The 22,868-nt window shown below is 37.7% G+C and overlaps 1 protein-coding gene across 1 annotated transcript; it reads left to right on the top strand.

Annotated features, from left to right (window-relative positions):
• The first annotated feature begins 325 nt into the window (after positions 1-325).
• LOC124139984 lies at positions 326-13,452 on the top strand. Its single transcript, XM_048384585.1, has 4 exons — positions 326-581; positions 8,429-8,752; positions 11,746-11,872; positions 12,260-13,452. Exons 1-4 carry the CDS (start codon positions 503-505, stop codon positions 12,780-12,782), a joined length of 1,053 nt encoding a protein of 350 aa, XP_048240542.1. The 5' UTR covers positions 326-502; the 3' UTR covers positions 12,783-13,452.
• Positions 13,453-22,868: the final 9,416 nt, after the last annotated feature.

Here is a 22,868-nt window from a genome sequence, read left to right as displayed (position 1 = left end):
CAGGCCTGTATTGCACATAAGGCACACCTTCTTATTCAACGTCGATATTGAGAGTGAGTGGGTGAGTGAGTTGGGTTTAACGCCGCTTTTAACAGTATTCCAGTTACATCACGGCGTGGCAGCTTAATGTGCGAGGAAAGCTCGGAGTGATGCAGGTCACAGACGTTTACCACTTCGGTGAAACCCACGAGCACGGGTATGGTGCTGACAAACCTAGAAACCGATATTGAGAGAGGGGTTCTTTTCATATTATAAAAGTACCATACAAATTATGGGAAGAAGTGACAATGAGTATATGGAGTAAAAATTGCATGCAGAAATCAAGAACGTGGGAGTGCTGACTGAGAAAGGTTATGCGTAGATCACCTTTTCACTTATGTGGTACAGTTTTCGCCAGTCTATTATGTTTTAGCCAAGCCCCGTGCGTATAGATTTACGATGTACAACCACACAGGGTCCTGAAGTTACTTCCCGGTTGATAACCTGAACGTGGAAGACTGACATGCTCGCACTACAAATAAAAATGGACTTGTGGAGTTTGATCGCCAGTTTGTTCTCCATTCTGCATACAGTTCATACAGGTAAGCATAACTACACGTTAATACTGGATATAACCAAGCGAAATACAGTGTGACCATGGCAAACAGGACATTCGAAATCTATACTATTGATGATTACGTGAAGAGCACATATCATGGCGGTGCTTACAGTAGGGTAGGTCATACGTACCTGGTGTCATCACTGTTCACGTTGATCATTAGCTTAGCTTCTTGTATGTAGGATTGCGTTTTGACTCCCTTTAAAGTCAAATCTTTTACTGTAATATGATACCTTCGTCATTATCAGAGGACACCTTCTGGAAATAATAATGGTACATGGTTTTGATTCTTTTGTTCTTGTGATATATCAATTAATATTACCAAGACCTTGGGGGTTTTCAATTACTCCATGCCCTGCCATACATGTATATATTCCAACATTGCAAAACCCTGTACACGTTTTCTATGGCCTGGTAAACAAGCAGGTAAAGTCACAGGTAGAATGTCGCGAGATACTCAACACTGAATGTTATAGATGCTATTTGTGTCTCATCCAGGACAAATAGTGCCTTCCCGCCGAAAATTAAATGTCAAAGTGATCCGACTGCATTTTTAAAGGATGACTGTTTGTGCACGGGATAATACGACGTGTGCAACTCATCAAGTAAACAGAGCGTTGAAGTCACACTGTTTTGTAAACCCGCAGCGCTTCAGTGTGGGTCTTCCCGTCGCATGTGTAATCAACGGGGCGACAGTGTTAAACAAGGATGTGTATTACAGTTAACATAGCAGGGCACAATATGTTACTTCCTAGTATACTAAAATGCTTGCATTACAAACATGAATCATTGGAGGCGATGGGGTAGCCTAGTAATTAAAACGTCGTCTCGTCACGCCGAAGGCCCGGTTTCATGCCCCACATGTGTACAATGTGTGAAGCCAATTTCCGGTGTTCCCCTTCGCGATATTGCTGGAATATTGCTAAAAGCTGCGTAAACGCACTCAATCATCAATTATTTATTGTTTTATTGTCATTTCGGGTTGCATTCTTTGGGAAGTTTACGTAGGTGAGACATTAGTGAGAATGAAAGTGGGTATGATCCAAGTATATACATGTATGGTATGGCCCTTCGTTATATGTAATATATGCATTTGGAATCTAACAGACATCACACTGCATAATACATCTCCCGTGGAGCTTTGTGCATATATTCTAAGCACCACTTGAGTGATTTCTTGATATGTTGCCTACGTCATGATCATGATAAGTAATATTAAAGTAGACAGTGTCCATGAATCACCAGCGCTTGTGGTAATAGAAGTTGGAAGGTATACACACATAACGAACATGCGTGTTTTGTTGGGTTAAGTCGATTGTCGGTTTTAATGGTATTATATTTACAAAGGGGATTTAATGGATTGACACAAGGTGGTATGATCAACTGACCTTGTTCCGTTTGAGTATTACCACTCATATTACATTATCCGCTTGAGTATTACCTTACACGCCCTCTTGCAGTCTCAACTTGCATTTGTGAACATGTGAGCGATGTTACTTACATGTATCTCCAGGGCTGATTATGGGTTAATATGGGAAATAATCAAAATGGTCTTATTCGATTTGTATTTGGTAAGTCAATCATTGCCGAAAACAACTGGTTTGTCTAGTTTCGATTTAAAGTTCGCCGTTGGCTTTAATATTGCTGGCTGCTGCGTAAAACGTCATTAATATTTTATAGCATCAAAGATCTACTTGTACTTTTGTACCTATATCAACTATGTACTATCCACTACTCAAACACGTGTCCAATCTATATTAATTTGGGTAGGTACATGTGTTTATAATTTCATACTTTGAAGTTTACACTGTTTCTTTTATGCTGATTGGCTGAAGGGGTAGTCACGTGATCTGATATGTGGAGTTCACACACCTGTGAACGGACAGAAAAAGTTCACACGATGTGAACAATTTTTTGTGAAATTTATCGTGTGAACTTTTGCCAGAACTACTTTCCGGGGTTTCCCCGAATTATCGATCGGTGTTTACGATCAACTCGTTGTTCTATTTTCTTTTTAATACCTGCATTTATCAGCAAAATAATTAATTTAGTATTTTTGCCTGGTCTTGTACTGTTTCATCTGACTTATAAATAAATAAATGCTTTGGTTCTGGTGATTTATGTCGTCTAGCTGCTACGTGAAATAAAATGGATTGTCCTTGCGATGATTTGGATATGGAATGGTTATCTTTCAATACTAATAACGCAAGTGAAGAAAATTAATTCTGTAAAATTACTGAGGTAAACAAAATTGATTTATTGAGCGATACTGACTTTGATGCCCTGATTTCGGAAATAACAGGAATTTTGCACCAATGAAAACAATGTCGTACCCTGCTCAGATGTGGCCGCTGACAGAGCAAACGCGACGCGATTTTGAGAAACCATAAAACATAAAAAGGTAAGGAAAGAAATTTACATTTAAAAAACCCCCAAAACTTGCCTACCTGTTTTATCGATTGGTCATCGGAGTCGAGAAAATATCCGTAGACGGAATTATAAATCTACTATTCCGGTTTCCGAGTTGGCCGACCTTCTCCGTGCATTCTAGGCCGAGAAGCGGCGTCACAGGAGGAATGACGGGGCACAGAAATGAAACTGGTATCAGGTCATACAGTAGGTCCATCTCAGGTGACAATAAACGCCAGCTAAGCAAAGTATTACAGCACACGCGACAAATCCCAAACTCCAAATATAACATACCCTGACGTTGAAAATTATCACAAAACACACAAGTTTCAGAGCACTCGGTTCAACCCTCACCAGTCCATTCCGCATCGTCCGAATAGGTTTGCGATTATCCAAACAGAAGCAACACATTCATAAATCGGTCATATTCCCAATTTGCTAGTGCCATGAGAGGGTTCACGCGTCGGGGTGTTTTCCATAACTGCTCCACGAACGTCATTTTCAACAGCAGTAAGTATCATGCTCCCGTTCGACTCGAAATACACCTCTTTACAAACTTATGTGACGTCATGTATAAATCCGCGCTTGAAAATTGACCTCGCCTCGGTCGGTGCATCGAGGTCATGTTTATATTTTTGTTCAACTTCCTGTAACCTATTTTTAAGATTTGATTTATCCCAAATATTGTTTGTGAATTTGTTCAGAGAGTGAAACTATGTTGACATATTTCTAGATTATGCTGTATATATTCAAAGAACTATTTTTCTTTGCGTAACTGAGTATGAGTGGGGAAACGTATGTGACCGAGAGCCGGTGTGACATTGAAAATGGACCCGCGTTGAAAATTGACCCAGGAGTCAGTATTCAACGTTGAAAACATACCCGGTCTCACTTTTCAACAGACAAGGGTCAGTTTTCAACAGTTGAAAATTGACCCTGTCAGCTTACCAAGTCGTTAAATAGTGACCCGGGCCACGCGTTGAAAAGTGACTCCGTTGAATTGTGACTTCTAGTGTAAATAAAAAGATCTAATGTTACCATCGATTAAATCTTTTTAGTGTCTCTATCCGGGTGTTTCTGAATGCGTATCTGCCAGCTTGCATCAGTTGTTTTCGGTACAAGTATGTCTTTTTGAGTGCGGTAGAGGAAAGGGTGGTGGCGTTTAATGTTTTATTAAAACGGGGAAAATCCAGATTCAAGAATTACTTGCCAAAACTATACAACCAAAAACCAAGCTACATTTCAATCTTCATTTTTGTTAAGATTTAATTAATAAACATAGTACTTTTACGAGCGGATATAAAAACGTTTTGAGCCTCACTCACTTAATGTTGAAATTCTGGTTAAACTTACAAATATATTTCAACATAGTCCCCTTCCAGTTTCACTCACATGTTCCATATGGTTTTCCAATCATTTATGTCCGATATAGAGAAGTCAAGCAGTCAATTGTTGCCGTCCTCAAATCTTCAACCCCACAGGTGCTTTTTCAATTGAGGGGACAAGTGAAAATCACTGGGGGCTAGATCTGTAGGTCACAGGTCGAACCCACGTTCTCGAAAAGCATCCATCACAACCCAGCCGCCGTGTACTGGTGCGTTGTCTTGTTAGACAATCTAGAACAGGTACCAGTATTGGGGTATTCTCCATTGTATTGTATAGAGTCGCTTAATGTGATAGAGAATGCTCGTCGTTATCTTCTTATTACAAGCGTTTTAGGCTCAAAGCATTTGATAACGTCCACATTTCCAAAATTCATTGTGCATTTTTGAAATTCGGCAAAATTCACGGATGTTACTACAATTTACTGAAGTTTCTTAAATAGTGCTGGTTTTGTTTCTTTTCATTTCATTGCGCACACCACTTTCCACAATTAAAACAGTATTTTATGGGAATTGTGTAAAGTGTAACATCATTGTAAATTTCTTAAACGAGTTCAATCGCTTTGATTTTGTGTTTCTTCGAAGATTTGCCTTCATTGCCACACCCATACGGAAACAGTTCACTGACTTAATAGAACATTGCCCTTTTGGTCAGGTTTTCAGCTTTCTTATCTTGAAATGCTTATAGTATGCAGATGTGTCTTTGATCCTTACCTTTGTGTGATCTTTTGAATGTTTGACCTTTTCAGAAATAGTAAAAAAGTTTAATCTTTTGAAACCAAACTTGGTATTTTGCTGTTGGCGAGTCTGGTGCCGCCATCGCTTGGTCTGCAGTTTTGTTTCACGTTGTAAATGATGGTAGTGGTCAATGTAACATATGTGATCATAAACTACTAGGGTTTATAATACAAAACTATGCATTTCTGATTTGCTTTACCCGCCTTGCATAAACCGTTGTTATTCCTAATCCTGATGATGATGTGATCCACCCTTCCAACAGAGATGCTAATAACCCAGTTAACACAGGGGGTCCAGGCAACGTTGCATTCGTAGGTTACTATTTGGTTACTATGTAGACCCCCAGTTAAGTCACGAGAACGTTCCTGTGGAACCATGCAACGTCTGTGGAACGTTCGACTTATTGGCTGTTTTAATACGGTGTAGCAATATTACGACAATGTCACGCTGCTTAAACAAAGTAACGTTCTTACAATGTTGTGGGCACGTCCTTTTGGTAGCTGGTAACACTTGCAGTCTGTCCTTTCAGACCTTTGTCATGCATTAGATTAATGGTTTCTTTTGAGTTCGACCGAAAACGACCAACACGCATCGAATGCGAATGGTACTTTTAATGTGAGTGTTTTTTAACTAATCTTATTGATACTAACTTCTCACAATATTGTTTATTCGTTTGTGAATTTGGATTTTATATTTTGAAATAAAACGGGGTTGAAGTTTGTATAAAAATATACCAACTTGCGTGCCAACGCAATATATATTTGCATCAATATAATTATATCAGAATGACCTCAGATTACAACATTTATATATTCTTGTACTGAAATATACTTGACATCATGTTAACACTTCGAAAATATAATCATTAAACGCTATTCCTAACACCACCATGAACATTTTATGCGTGGGGACGTTTTAGGTTGAGAACGCTTTCGGTGTGCCTCTTTCTATTTACGGCTTCCAGATTGAAGGTGTCTCTCTCTCTCTCACACACACACATACATACATATATAATACTACCCTGCACCCACATACTTGCTCTAACACACATGCACCCACCGGGTCACTTTCGTTCAGCCCGAAGACTGGAGCCTCATTGTAACCACTGTGGCGTTATGGTTGAAATACTACCCAAAGCCACGTAAAACCCAATCAAACAAACATAACATACGAGCAAGCGTACGCACAGGCAGTCACTGGACCATTGTACATGCACACACATTTTTGGACATTTCTATAGTGAGTGAGTGAGTGAGTGAGTGAGTGAGTTAATGCTTTACGGGACATCGGAAATATTTCAGCCATATCGTGACGATCATTTCTAAAGCCAGGAACCATGGCAATTTGTATATGTATACGTTAACACATGCCTATAAATGCGTGTCACCTCCAACCCTCATCCCGAACACACTGATAAATATTTGCACCAATTTAGACATGCTATAAAGTGTCTTCTGGTAAGCAGAATAAACCACAAGTCACAATTCAACGGAGTCACTTTTCAACGCGAGGCCCGGGTCACTATTTAACGACTTGGTAAGCTGACAGGGTCAATTTTCAACTGTTGAAATTTGACCCTGGTCTGTTGAAAAGTGAGACCGGGTATGTTTTCAACGTTGAATACTGACTCCTGGGTCACTTTTCAACGCGGGTCCATTTTCAATGTCACACCGGCAAATAGCGATAAAGTAACATTGTTGTAATGTTCTTCGGCGAAACCAGAGAACTTCAAATTTAAGAAAACATTGTTACAATATTATTCGGCGAGACCAGTAAAATACAAAGTCTGAAATTATAAGAATTGAACGTCAGTTTGGATGGGTTCATGGAAGTGTGAACGATTTCAAAGCGTTGGTTAAACTTAAATAATTCTTAATTACACACCTGTGGGTGAGAAACACATTTGAGATAACTGGCATCAAACATATGTGTGAGATCGAATTCCAGTCCCGTGATTGACTACTTCATGGTGATGACCTGAGGTCAGATGATGACGGACTACTTTTCTGATTGCAAGTCATTGATAAGTTGATCGTGCTTCAGACGAATGTTCACCTACGTCTGTGTTGAACCACGGGACAGTGTAAATAATAATAATAATAATAATAATAATAATAATAATAATAATAATAATAATAATAATAATGATAATAATAATAATAATAATAAACTAACCCGTCCGCTACAGTTACATTATCTGTTGTTATGTCAACGTTATCCTTTTTTAGAGTGTGAATTCCCTGGATGCCACAGCGATACATATGTCCCTCCTCTTTAAACCTCACTTCGATATCGAATAAAATTCAAAATACATCAGGCACACAAATACAAATCACAGTTTTGAATTCCCTCTTCTGGTTATCATTTACTATCTTTTTAGACAAAGCAGAACTAACGAAAGCGACTTCTGAAAATTGGGTACATCGTAAATCTCGTCAAATCACAATTCACGGCGTTATTTACTGTGTGTTTAAAAATCTAAATATCAGATATTTACTCGAATAATTAAAGTAGAAACTAACATATTAGTGATCACGGGTATTAAATCACTAATGATAATTCTGAAACGTCGCTGATAAGCCTAGAATCGTTTAGAATGCTTTGGAAAATACGCATACACGCACGCCAAAGTGTACGTTCCGCCATATTGGATTGTATTTACAAAATGCCGGTTATGAGACGCCTATTCGATCAGATATATTTCAAACTCAGCTGCTGTACATGCATACCTGAATTCCTCATACATTTTAGAAACAAATGACAAATGGTCTTTGTCACCAATGCAAATTATTATTTATTACGATAAATAAATTAGGTGCGGAAACGAACACAGTGCTCGGAAAACTGTACTTGCACTGATTTTACACTGTGTAGCATTTTAGAGGTACTTTCGTCTAATTGTTGCATACATTGGCTCGATCACGCGTTTGAGAATATTCTAGGACGAATATCCTTGCACTAATTATGGAATTTCAAATGTAAACATTACAATGGTGTGGTAAATTCAATAGAAACCGATTCGATGCTACAATGGTTCGATTTTAGGGTGTGTAAGAAACAGATTACTGCACTCGTGCCCGTCAGATACAACTCGCCTTCGCACGTTCGATACGTTTTGAAACAACTCGTTGTAAGATCAATGGTATCTGACAGACACTCGTGTAGTAATCTCAATTTATTATATATACCCGAAAACAGCGTGTTATTCCGGCATAATCTTAACACTGTATGCTAGGTTTAAGCAATTTTGATCCTACGTCATATTTTAATACATGTTTGTTGTGACATGTCTTTTGTGTAGACACAACACGAACCAGCAAAGCATGCTTTGGAACCCATGCCAACACACTTCCCTGTACTACACATTACATCAACTGTAACAGTACCGGGAACATCGTCATCTGTGACGCATACTTCACTAACAATACAGAGTGTGGACCGACAGGTATCGCAAGTTGCCTAAACAACCCCGATCATGTGACAGAACATGGATATTTGAGGTTTAACAGCAGCGAGCTGGCACCCCTCTCCAAGAACTGTTCAAGAGAACCTCGGTGTGCGTATCCTGCTCCCCGGCGAGGCGAAGGTCCCAATTTCTCTGTTGTCAAATATCACTGTATTGAAAGTAAGTGTGTTTTGAAAGAAGATTGATATTTGATTCACATTTTAGAATTTTTCAGAGCCTCCCATTTGCGCATCACCCGTGAAGATCTGGGTTACAAAATACAGCAACCAATGCTTGCCGTGAAAGGCGACTATGCTTGTCGTAAGATGCGACTAACGGAATCGGGTTGTAGAACGGTGCTCATGGTGTCAATCACTAGATTGTATGGTCTAGATTCGAATTTTTGCAGACCGCCGTCATGTGGCTGAGTGCGGCGTTAAACATCGAACAACAAACAAACAGTGCAAAATGCATCATTGTCTGATGTTTCGACCTTTACTTTACAGATCAAACCGTCAAATTCTTCAACAAATCCGAAACGTACAGGCTATATGTATTTCAATATATACATATCCTCTAAAATGTACTCAGTAAATCATGCGTCTGCAACAACAACAAAATAGAGCACGCTCTGTTTAATGATTTCTCAACAAACATATACTCTCCCTGTAGACATCCACATAGCTGTCTATATATGTAATTGACAGGCCCACCATGCTTTATGGTAACCAAAGTCATTTTGTCCAGTCTGCAGTGTTCGAGGTCATGATGGATTGCAAAATAATAATGCCCCCAGTAACAATCACAAAACTGTTTATGTTATATATGGGGCGGTCGGGTAGCCTAGTGGTTAAAGCGTTAGCTCGTCACGCCGAAGACCCGGGTTCGTTTCCCGACATGGGTACTGGTGTCCCCCGCCGTGATATTGCTGGAATATTGCTAAGAGCGGCGTAAAACCATACACACTCACTCATGTTATATATGATTAAAGAACAATTTAATATCAATAATGAGAGGAAATTAAGTTAAACGTTCATGGCTATATACAAAATGTATTTCGATGTTCCTGATGGGAGTCACGTTGAATGTTTTAATAGGATAAAGCCTGCAAACTTACTTGAATAATTCCCACACATCGCATTGCAACTGAGACTAATTAAGTTCTTCTATCAGGTAACGTATTCCAATGATTAATGGTATCCGATATGCTTTACATAGCATTCCATTCTACATCTTATTGCCTATAACGATATCATTAATGTATACAAGATATAGCAGTGGCCCCAAAACTGACCTCTGTAGGACTCCAGCCATTACAGGTTTCAAGTTAGATATACTATATACTACCTTGAATAACAACTCTCTGTATTCTATCTTCAAGGTAACTATATTAAACTATTTTAATACGTGTCCGCGGATTCCACAATGCTCTTATGCCATACCTTATCAAAAGCTTTTCTAACATTGCAAAATACAGCTCTTACTTCTTTACCATTATCGATTGTTTTTGCTAATCATAAAGATACGTTAACTGAAAAGTTGTGCAATCACCAGGCATAAATCCCGATTGCAAATTATTCAGAATATTGTTATCTCTAAAGAAATTAAATACGTATTTAAACACACATCTTACAAATACTTTTGCTGAGCAACTTGTCAGAGCAACTGGCCATGGTCTCTAATTTGAACATTCGTTCACACTGCCTTTTTATGAATAGGTATGATTGAAGCCTCTTTCCATATGAATAGAAAAACAGAGGTACGTGAGGAAAAATTGTAAACTTTGGTAAGAGGATCACATATGGAAAGTGCCATGAATTCTAAAAGTTTACTACTAAGCTTTGGTTGTGTCAGCTGATAATAGGACATACTGAAGCTCATTTCTGGTCAAATTTATGTCAGTTAAAATAGTATTATTAAGTCAAAGGACTGGTAGCTCTATATTGTTTCCTTCTGTGATGAGAGGTGCTTGCCAACTGCGGCATGGGATAAGCTTTGTACTGAACCATTTTGTTGTTTTAAGCTGAAATTTTGGCAGAAAAACAGACGGATAATTTACTTAAGTACAGATGTAATATTTAAAACAGGTTAAACATAATTATGCAAATGTACACGGCCCGAGATTTATGAACATACGCAGTATGAAACAATACCTTTCTTCAAATTGAAATTTAAAATATTTGTTTAAATGTATGGAATTCATCTAATGTGAGGCACTTGTCATTATTCCATCAATAATGCATTAATGTACGAATGCGAGATAGCATATGATAGACGGTTTTGGCAATGTTGAAACACGTGTTTCATTTGACATTATAAATCCGTATATCTATACAAAATTTACAGTATAGTGTTTGCAAAACAAGCTAAATATTCAAGATTAGAAGATGGCATGCAGAAACCTTGGTGAACAATACCAATGCTTGAATTAACACCCTTGTCTGTGTTATTCCAACAGTGTTAATAAGCAAACGTTGCAAGCGACTGGAGCGTGTACGCGCCAGAAGATATAATCGTCTAAAAATCTGCCCACTAACAGGGGCGAACCAAGATATGTATGTTTCTAACAGACCCTATTGAAAGAAGAGAAGGTGGTATTTTCTCAGGTCATTTATATTTTTAACGGAATTCGTAGATCTGACTTGCGTAAGGGGTATGTCTTTTGGCTTGTGTACTAAATGCTCTATATATTCATTCATTTATATACATTACATATGATTTCTTCATTACGGAATCTTTGAGGTGTGTGTGTGTGTGGGGGGGGAGGGGGGGGGGGTCTTAATTCGGATTGACACGGATTGGCTCGAGTAGCTCACCAATGGTCCCATTTATCCTTTCGCGATCAAATGAGATTTTGTGAACAAAAGTGATATGTCCACTGAACGTTACAATAATAGTGCTTTCTATCCATGCATTAAAACCTTAACAACCGCGTGATTCTGAACTAAAGTACTCGCGTGATTCTGAACTTAAGTACTGTGTACTTAACAGACACGCATGCTCAGTTCCATACCAAATGTGTTCGTAGAGTGCACGTGGAAGCAGGAAGAAGTTTCAAAAATCGGTCAATTTCAGTCGGCGTTTGTTATTTTATTAGTTTATGTATTCAAAGTATATACTTTAACTAAACATATTTAGGAAAAATATGAATGTATTATGATATTTTGGTGAAGGACTGAATGAAACCGATGGAGCTGTTGCTGCAACTGGTAGTGTTGGTGCAGCCGTTGGAGGAGTTGTGGCCTCTGTCCTGGCTGTGCTGCTTATAGTATTAGTCACAGTGTGGTATTTACGAAAACGGTAAGGATCACGCGTATACATTTTCAGCAGCCACGTGTAATAGTAATTGATATTTCAAAATGATTCTAGAACATATTCATCTACGAGCTTCTAAATAATAAGCCTTTTCATTGACCGTACAGGAATAGCATGGATAAATATTTACTCAAACTATGTTGAATATTTACCATGAACTGTTTTGAAAAACAGATGCTTCTTACATGTAACAACGTGATTTATCATATCTTAAACACCGAGTAACTTTCGATACATGAATGCAGCCACTTGAATCCTGTTTTATGCGCAATTCAAATGAAACCTGAGGTGATTACACAGGCACTTTGAATGATATATTTTGCTACACTTTCATTTCTCTAATTGACCTAATGTTCTCATTCAACATTTCAGGAGAGACAATACAGGTAAAAATGAACAGAAGTCAACCAATTGTAGTGATCAAAAGGCTCCCAGCATTCCCTGTAATATGTCACAGAGCCATTACCAGGAGATAGAGAACCTGAAGACACGTGGAGATATGAGTGATTATGATTATGCTACTGCTGATGGTATAGCGGCTTCACCAAATATGAACAATTATTTCACAATCGATCCAATCACTAAACCAAATACAACACCGAATCCTTCTTCTTCTGCCACTGAAGACGATTATGATCACATCGGAGACAAACCACCTGTCCTGACCAGTAACTATGATACAACAGCATCGGTTGCCCGATCAGCAGGCAGTGGGACACATTTACGGGAAGACGACTATGGCTATAATCTTCTCCAGGAGGCAGCACGCACCAAAACAGTCCAGAATGACTACGACACTACCGTTTCTGCAAACAAGGCAGTAGCACAGTTAGGAAAGATTGAGGAAAAGACTGCTGAAGACGACTATGACCATTTTCCCGTAACAACACGCTAGCTCTGAAACTCTGAGTTCATATACTGGGAAAGTTAGATGTCGTTCTGATGATTATGCATTTGCTGGACCATTGCAGTGAGCATATAAGTACTCCCTTTATATTTTCGACATTTCTGGTTATCATCAGATGAATTTTCAAAGAACAGTACACTACGGTTATAACGAACTCAAAGGGACCACAGAGTTTAGTTCGATGTAAACGTAGTTCGCTTTAAGCATATATACATGTTTGAACAGCAAATTGTCGGGATAAAAAAATATGTTATTTATATGCTTTATAAACGTCAGTTCGTTGTAAGCGTGTCCGTTATAAAACGTAGTTTACTGTAGTACATTACAAGAAAAGGCATGTTGAATCATATTGCTTAAAACACTTATTTTTAATCATACTTTGAAATATAGATATGCTGATTATTTTTTACGTTTAATCAACTAAGTTTTAGTCAGTTACATGTTACATGTAGCTGGTATCACACCAGTGTTCACGGTATTGCCATTTTGTTGTTGGAAGACAGTACAGACTCATGATCAGATGGATGAGGAGCCTCTTAGTTCACCTAATGACACTGCAGGGAAAGTGAGAGATTATTCTGGTGACAAGGTCGTTGCAGGATCAATTCAAATAAGCATTTGTATTGTCATCGCGGAATTTGGCGTCATGTTATAAACATTTGTCAACTTGCATTGTTCGTTATATCTCCTACATATGTCAATAAGAAATGGAATCACTGATGTTTTTCTTCTGTCACTTTTTCAAGACAGCAATTTTCTTTTTCAATGAAGGTGAGAAATATTTTGCTTTTACCGACAACGCATATATTTTCCAACATAGGAAATGGTCTGTACCTAAAGACTATCCATATGTTTCATTAATTTTGATATGTAATGTTGAAATATTTGTGAATGAATGAATGAATGAATGATTTGGTTATTCAAGTGGCATACACAAAATGCGATATCTAGTAAAAGCATTGTGGTATATTATATGAAGTGTTTAGTTTGTTTGTCTGTTGTTTAACGCCGCACACAGCAATATTCCAGCTTTACGGTCTGTAAATCATCGCGTCTGGACCAGACAAACCAGTCACTGATATCATGAACATCGTTCTACGCAACTGGGATACAATCACATGCATCAACCAAGTCAGCGAGCCTGACCACCCGATCCCGTTAGTCGCCTCTCTAACAAATATATACATACATCTAAAATATATACCTGGTATTAAACTGTTTTTGTACGTTTACGACAAGAACATTTTTTAACCCAAAGTTTCCAAAAATGACATCAGTTTGTGTTCATAATTTTATTTTAACATCTTGGGTGTTATTGAACAAGCTGGATTATTAAAAAACATATTTGGTAAATCAGGGAAACGATCGCAAATATCATCATATAATGAACATTGTAGAAGAAAATGTTTTTTCATCTTCAATACAGTTCAAACAAAATATACACAATCTTTCATTTCGTGGAATGCAATACCCGTTTCTATTCGTAATAGCATTTTTGAGTCACACATTAAATAATTTAAATTATAATGGGATAGCATAAGATAAGGTTCTGTATCAAAAGACAAAATAAAAAGCTTCTGTGCGTTCTTAATTTGGGCATCGACTGGATTATTTCATACCTAGCATTTCAATCTTTTTCCTTGAGGCTTACAGGAATTTGGTTCAAAATTAATCCTGATGACTTATCTTCACGTCACGAATATCCGTAATAAAAAACAACACTCTTAAAACTTTATTTTCCCATGAACGTTTGAACCAATAATGGATTATTGGTATGAGTCTTGTATGACATTCTCTGAAGTCTGTACCAAGGCCATAATGTCATTGTGGTCACCTCATAATGGGGATGTAACAAGATCATATCTCCTCTGACGGCGACACCATGTGCATATCTGGAAACGCCCAGGAAACCTCAACAGGCTCTAAATATCTCCTTATAATTGTGGGCACCCCATATGTCTGAACCGTAGGTTAGAACTGGTTGTACAAGACTGTCATAGAGACTAGTAAAACCCTTGTACTGCCAATCTCTACATAAATATTACTTGTGCAGCAGAAATCCCTTTTACAGCCAGTCATCCTTAACCTAAGGTTATCGCAACATAAAAGTCTGTTCACATTGTGATATATTCCTCCGTCTTTCTTGGCATTTATGTAAGATATCATGTAAGCGTTGGAAGCTGTATCAGTTTGTATTCCACAATTAGTGTACTTCAGTTGCATAGCCAAGTCATTATGTATATAGTGAAAAGAGCAAGATACACCCTTACTGGCCTGTAAGTAGTTACATTCCATTGAACAAGACACGTTATCATAACTAGTATCTCCTTTTATACAAGTCTAAACCACACCAGGTTTCTACTCACGGACGCCTTTCGGATGTCAGCAACACATTAAGCAAACGTAGTATTTTTGGTATTCGTTCGGTTCTCGGCATTGGTGTGGATGCTGTACGAGTGGACGAGGTATGATCTTCCTTTCCTGACTCCATTTTGTTATATCTTCCATATCTAAGTATTTGAACAATCAACGGTTGATAGCATCAGCATATCTTCGATATTATGGATACAAGTGTTACATATCTGTTACTAAGAGGGTCTCTGGGATTACTGTCTTAACATGATCTAGGTATTCATTTAGGCATCCATTACCACTCGGATTTATGTGCTCGGCCAGATTAAATATTTTCATCATATTTAATGATAAATCTTGAATACTACTCAACACTTGCTAAGGCTAAAATAGTCAGCTTTTGTTACAGGTGTGGTCGTGAGCAAATGTTGAGTGGTATAACTTTAAACACGTCCCATTTTAATTCTGGAAACCCAAAAGTCCAGAAACTCTACGGTCTTTGCCCAGTCTCGGTTAAAGGTATTTACAAAATTAAACATGCCGTTTTCATGGGAACATACCAAGGAAGAAAAAATGAAAAAAAAATTGTTTAAAAACTCAATATTTAGACTATGTCGCCCATGGGCCTGCCCATGGGCGAAGTCTGGCCCATGGGTAGGCCCATGGGCGAAGTCTGGCCCATGGGCGAGAATATGTTCCTTTACTTAAAACTCATGATTTTGTTTCGCAAATACATTAAATGTATTTATTGAAGTATCATGACACAAAATTTAACTCATTTTAACTTAATTCAACTATTTTATAGCGATATTGAAATATTTCGCCCATGGGCGAGAAAAAGGTTTGGCCCATGGGCGAGAATATGTTCCTTTACTTAAAACTCATGTTTTTGTTTCGCAAATACATTTAATGTATTCATTCAAGTATCATGACACAAAATTTAACTAATTTTAACTTAATTCAACGATTTTATAGCGATATTGAAATATTTCGCCCATGGGCGAGAAAAAAGGTTTGGCCCATGGGTAGGCCCATGGGCAGGCCCATGGGCGAGAATATGTTCCTTTACTTAAAACTCATGTTTTTGTTACGCAAATACATTAAATGTATTCATTCAAGTATCATGACACAAAATTTAACTAATTTTAACTTAATTCAACGATTTTATAGCGATATTGAAATATTTCGCCCATGGGCGAGAAAAAAGGTTTGGCCCATGGGTAGGCCCATGGGCAGGCCCATGGGCGAGAATATGTTCCTTTACTTAAAACTCATGTTTTTGTTTCGCAAATACATTTAATGTATTCATTCAAGTATCATGACACAAAATTTAACTAATTTTAACTTAATTCAACGATTTTATAGCGATATTGAAATATTTCGCCCATGGGCGAGAAAAAGGTTTTGCCCATGGGTAGGCCTATGGGCAGGCCCATGGGCGAGAATATGTTCCTTTACTTAAAACTCATGTTTTTGTTTCGCAAATACATTTAATGTATTCATTCAAGTATCATGACACAAAATTTAACTAATTTTAACTTAATTCAACGATTTTATAGCGATATTGAAATATTTCGCCCATGGGCGAGAAAAAGGTTTGGCCCATGGGTAGGCCCATGGGCAGGCCCATGGGCGAGAATATGTTCCTGTACTTCAAACTCAAGATTTTGTTTCGCAAATACATTAAATGTATTTATTCAAGTATCATGACACAAAATTGAACTAATTTTTACTTAATTCAACTATTTTACGGCGTTATTAAAATATTTCGCCCATGTTTTCGTCAGTCCCTTTCAAGCATCAACTAACTGTTTGCAAAGTATATTGTATCATGTGAAATATACTTTATATTATAACATTACATTACTATTTAAAAAGGGCATTTGGTTGGATGTTTCCTTTAGTTCTACAAATTTCACCTGTTTTACATATTGTAGCGATCTTTAATGACCCCGGCCTTACCTCTCAAAACGTTTTGACAGTTTATCATACGAATTCATTTGCGTGTACTCCAATTCATTGGAGTTATTTTCCACAACATTAAATTTTAGTTAGTTTCTATTTCATTTCCCATTTTATATCCCGTTGATACATCACACTGGGAAATTACGTGACACTAGGTATGCAATATACAGGTACGCGTGCGCGTATTTTAATGAAAAAAACTATTCGTCTTTTATTGCATAACGTTTGGCTGAATATCTTACATTCTAACGAAATCTCCAAATAATTATTTAATTACATGCGGTTTCGAACTGACCAGTGGGAATTATGTTTCAATGCGATTGAGGAAAACGTGAGTGAATATTGTGACACTAAAGCAACTTTTAACTGCATTGTCACTTTTGGTATGAAAATGGTAACAGTTCAGAAAAAACAACAGCCTTCTTATGATAATTCTCATTAGTACGTTGTATCTAATTACAGTGTCGGCCTTATTTACAGGTGATTCTACAATACTTGTTGTCGGTCAAGTACAATCTGCCACACCACGCGTGAATAAACAGTTATGCAGGTGTTGCTGTGGGCAAATACCTAGCCTGAAAATGTTTTTTTTTTTTAGGATACATGTTTTACAAATGTTCGTTGATATGTGGATATATTAAGCACAAAGACAAAAAAATGTTTATGAAAGATGAATTAGTGCCTTGATATATTCATCGAGATGTGTATCATCGTTTAATGGGGTCATTCAATAACCGTATGTTTGGAGGAGATATCAAAGGAGCCGCCCAATATACACAGTGTCGTCCGGTGAACTACCACGCCACCCTGTCCATTAGAGTTATGTAATCGGTACACAAATATATTTGATGCGGTGTCAGTGCGGAAGTTTGAATTACGTCCGCCACTTGCCACAGAAATCCTCAAAGTATAGAAACAATAAACAAGGTCAATCCGTACTAATTACCTAGTGACGCACGTAACAACGACTGTCAATAGGGAAAATGGTGAAAACAAATTGAAATAGATTTTAATAAAACATTATTGTACTAAATAATTCGCAAAAGCGGTGCCTAAAATTGTTTGACCGTGTTATGTGTGTTGTAAACTGACGAATGGCAAGTAATTGTCATGCTGTACGCATGGTTCCATATACAAATTCAGTTATACAACCGGTATGAAACTGAGAACTGAGCTACCAAGTACAACCTGCATTCACACACGGAAGCAATATACTTGTGTGTATGCCCTCTCCTCTAAAAAATGTATCACTAAAGTACTTGCATTGTAATAAATATAGTAATGATAAAACTTGGTAATTTGGTAGGTCTCCGACAGATATCATTTTCAGTTTTTTTACACCTTTGATTGATACGGATTACGTACCTGTAGTCTAGTCACTGTCTCTAATGTATCTGCTTGTTAGAAATTTCAAATGTCTTGTTATAGCACTGTTCCTAAAATACGGCAGTTTCTTTATCGGGTATAAATAGTTGATTCGTCTTGTCACGCAGTCATTTTTACTTGATCGAATGATTTCCACAAAAAAATTACGGCAGAGAGTTTTGTATTTTATTATATTTTTAGGAGATTTTAGAAGATGCTCACATCACTGTATCTCAGAACGTAAAACTGATAACATTCAAACATGTAATTAGTACACAGTTAATTGTTACATATAATTTCCTGCATATTCCTTTTTGAACAATAAGCCTACATGTATACTGATATCGGTGTCCACTGTTAAAAGGGTATTAGTGCAGTCAGCCATGGTAAATGGAGAGACAATAATAAGGTGATTAATTATAGTCTGTTGCAGAATATGCGGTATAAGTGTAGTCATTGATACATATACACATTACACATATACAGATGAAATACACGATATGATGCAGTGCAAGAACAAATTAAGATACGGTTTCTATCAAAAATAATTATACGATTTTGGATTTAATTAGCATGTTTAAATTTCCAGGCCAACACGGCTGAGATACAGCATCGGCATACTCAACTGGAGTTGTTTTCTGCCGGTCGTAAGTTCATTGTTTGACTGAGCACACTCGTGTCGGGGTTGCGATATTTTCTTCTCTTTGTTGGCAGCCTGCCACCGGTCTGAATTTTGAGAAAGGTCTCAGCATGGGACTGTTAATTACTTCTTAATGATGTCTACAAGCTTACAAACTTGTAGATGTTGGGTGCGGTTAGGACCAAACTTTTTCAGCTCAGAGTGTTAGTGGTCCTGGAACCCATAGTGTCAAACAGGTTCTGCACAAAACGTCCATCAGATTCTACTGTTCAGCAACATTGTCACTGAAGTTCAGAACTCTGGCATGATATAATAATCAAGGATTTCGAAGGTGAACGAGGGGAAAGGCAGACGCACGTGGATTTACCCTCAGGTTATTATTGTCTGGAGTTCACATTTTGGGGCATTTCATATACTAATTGAACAGAGTTCACCTGCACATGTCCATTTTAGTGATACAGACTGTAACCAAAAATGCAATGAGCCGTAGCTCTTAATCCCTTATAACAACTGTAACAACAACCAGGGTGAGGACACAGTAAGGTTAAACCGTGTCCAACAGACAATCTCAGGTGGCTATCTCCCATCAAGTCAGCTCTGTTTTTAAGCGCATAGTTATGTTTTTTACATATTGAAATAAAAGGAATTTAAAAAATTATATTTAACAAACCTACACATTACCAAATACAAAACTTTATAACCCTTTCTAGACTTCGTTCCAATTAACCTGGATCATTCAACTCGCTCGCGAAGGTCGTATGCGACTTTAAAGTGAATACGTCTACAGTGTACAAGTAACTTTTAACTGTAACTCATGATAAGCAATTATTTTCGTTCCTAATTCGAATGAACACATTCTGAGGCTAAATCTGCAAAAGGACAGATAAAATATTTCTTTGTACAATGCAAACGATACAAACGTAGCGGCTGATAATAGAGACAATGATTTAATAATCTGCAATATATCAAGTGTTCTCGTTCAATCTATTGTACATATTGAAGTGATTGTAAAGTTTCAAGGAGTACTAAAATGTTGTGGTATTATCTATGTATTTAGAATATGAATAGCGAAAAACAGTCACCATATCGGATGTACATGTATAACTTGTCTTCCAACACCACGCTTGTGCCGAGGCCCATGGTCATAAAACTAATCGGTCCCATAAAAGGAGCAAATAGTTTCGCAGATACTTCTTGCTATGGTTCACTCCCAATTGTCAGACGACCTAATCATCAGTCAGACCAGTCAAGTGTGACCAGCGTACCTGCCTGGTTTTAGCTCCTAATTACTGAACTGCCCAATACTGTCATACTGTGGGCAGAGTAAGCGGCCTCGTAGAGTGATACAGACTAACCAGATTATGATTGTGTTTGTAAGTTGCGTTTAATCTGTGTCGGGTTGCAGTTGTTTTATTAGTCAAGACCAGGGGTAGTTTTTTCAATGAAACCTTTTAGCCGTTGAGTTTGTTTTGCATTCATTTCATTAAATACATTGTTAGGTAGAATAATAACACGTTATATGGATTAAACATCTCCCTAATCTGAGTATAATCTCACATGTACTCTAAGTACCGTACTATATTACTTTGCGGAGACACTGAGTATAATTTTTTAGTTGGCATTGTATGCTGTCTGAATGACTTTACACAAATCCCTGCATTCAATAGACCCGTGAAGATCTTCAACAAACCATTCTTGGCGTAAAAGGGCGACAGCGCTTGTCGTAAGAAGCGACTACCAGGATCGGGTGGTCAGGCTCGCTGACTTGGTTGATGCATGTCATCGTATCCCAATTGCGTGGATCGATGCACATGATGTCAATCACTGGATTGTCTGGTCCAGACTCGATTATTTACAGACCGCCGTCATACAGCCGAAATATTGCTAAGTGTGGCGTTATACAACTAACAAACAAACAAAACACAAAAAGAGAAAGTGTATGAGTACTAAAACTTGCAATAGATATGCGTACCCTACGTACACACATGAGTCCCATTCGACAGTCTACAACACACGAATAACTGTCAAACAAGTTTGGGTACCCCTTCTGTTCAGGCAAGTTATTTAGTTCGATAATTTTGTATTAAAATCCTTTTCAATTTGTTTTCATCCTTTTCCCCTATTCCATGCATGTTTATGTTGCTACATCTTATTGCTCATGTTTCCAAGTATTGTAAAACACTTTGATGTTTCTCCTTCTTAATCTAACGTTATAACATTTCCGGTCATTGCCATCATCTAATACACAAGATATTATACCAAGACATATTTTATTCGGTTTCATGGTCTATGCGGTCTTACAATTGATTTTATTAGTCTTTAAATCTTATGTCTAGTAAATATTTTCACAAACAGGGCTGTTAACTGATATAAGGAATGTAACATCCAGTTGAGGACTGAATACGACGTACGTTAGTCTGGTAACGACATTTCTACAATTAATATTTTGAATAAGCCGTTAATAAGCCAGTTGTGACAGGGATGATGGTATGGTAGATGTAGCAGACATATTGACAGCCGTTGTTACGCGAGTCACTAGGTTATTAGTACGGCATTGGCCTTGTTGATTGGTACTATACTTTCTGTGGCCACTGGCGGACGTAATTCAAACTCCTTCCACACTGACATCGCACCAAATATATTTGTGTACCGATTACATAACTCTTACTGACAGGGTAGGGTGGTAGTTCACGCGAAACGGACGACACTGTGTATATTGAGCGGCTCCTTTGATATCGCCTCACAACATACTTTTAATGAATGACCAATTAAACGATGATACACATCAGGATCGCGGAGAAAATACAAGCTTCGTTCGCGTTGAATATATATATCAAGGCACAAATTCATCTTTCATAAACTTTTTGTGTCTTGGTGCTTAATATATCCATATATCAACGAAAATATGTAATACATGTATCCACAAAAATATACATGTACAGGCTAGGTATTTGCCCACAGCAACACCTGCATAACTGTTTATTCACGCGTGGTGTGGCAGATTGTACTTGACCGACAACAAGTATTGTAGAATCACCTGTAAATAAGGCCGACACTGTAATTAGACACAACGTACTAATGAGAATATGAGAATTATCATAAGAAGGCTGTTACGTTTTTCTTAACTATTACCATTTTCATACCAAAAGTGACAATGCAGTTAAAAGTTGCTTTAGTGTCACAATATTCACTCACGTTTTCCTCAATCGCATTGAAACATAATTCCTACTGGTCAGTTCGACACTGCTTGTAATTAAATAATTATTTCGAGATTTCGTTAGAATGTAAGATATTCAGCCAAACGTTATGCAATAAAAGACGAATAGTTTCTTTCCATTAAAATACGCGCACGCGTACCTGTCACGTAATTGCCCAGTGTGATGTATCAACGGGTCATAAAATGGGAAATGAAATAGAAACTAACTAAAATTTAATGTTGTACACGCACATGAATTCGTATGATAAACTGCCAAAACGTTTTGAGAGATAAGGCCGGGTTCATTAAAGATGTTGGGTGCGGTTAGGACCAAACTTTTTCAGCTCAGAGTGTTAGTGGTCCTGGAACCCATAGTGTCAAACAGGTTCTGCACAATACGTCCATCAGATTCTACTGTTCAGCAACATTGTCACTGAATTTCAGAACTCTGGCATGATATAATAATCAAGGATTTCGAAGGCAAAACCTTTTCTCGCCCATGGGCGAAATATTTCAATAAATCTGTAAACTAGCTGAATTGAGTAAAATTGAGTTA

Source organism: Haliotis rufescens, unplaced genomic scaffold (assembly GCF_023055435.1).
Source record: "Haliotis rufescens isolate VD_foot unplaced genomic scaffold, xgHalRufe1.0.p SCAF_5, whole genome shotgun sequence".
Lineage (NCBI taxonomy): Eukaryota > Metazoa > Mollusca > Gastropoda > Lepetellida > Haliotidae > Haliotis > Haliotis rufescens.
This window is presented reverse-complemented; position numbering and strand designations above follow the sequence as displayed.

What these genes read in the sequence shown, in the direction of transcription:
- LOC124139984 (XM_048384585.1), top strand. Translation starts at nt 503, where the DNA reads ATGCTCGCACTACAAATAAAAATGGACTTGTGGAGTTTGATCGCCAGT. An exon ending in CAAATATCACTGTATTGAAA is followed by an intron (nt 8,753 to 11,745) that starts GTAAGTGTGTTT and finishes ATTTTGGTGAAG; the next exon opens with GACTGAATGAAACCGATGGA. An exon ending in GTGTGGTATTTACGAAAACG is followed by an intron (nt 11,873 to 12,259) that starts GTAAGGATCACG and finishes TCAACATTTCAG; the next exon opens with GAGAGACAATACAGGTAAAA.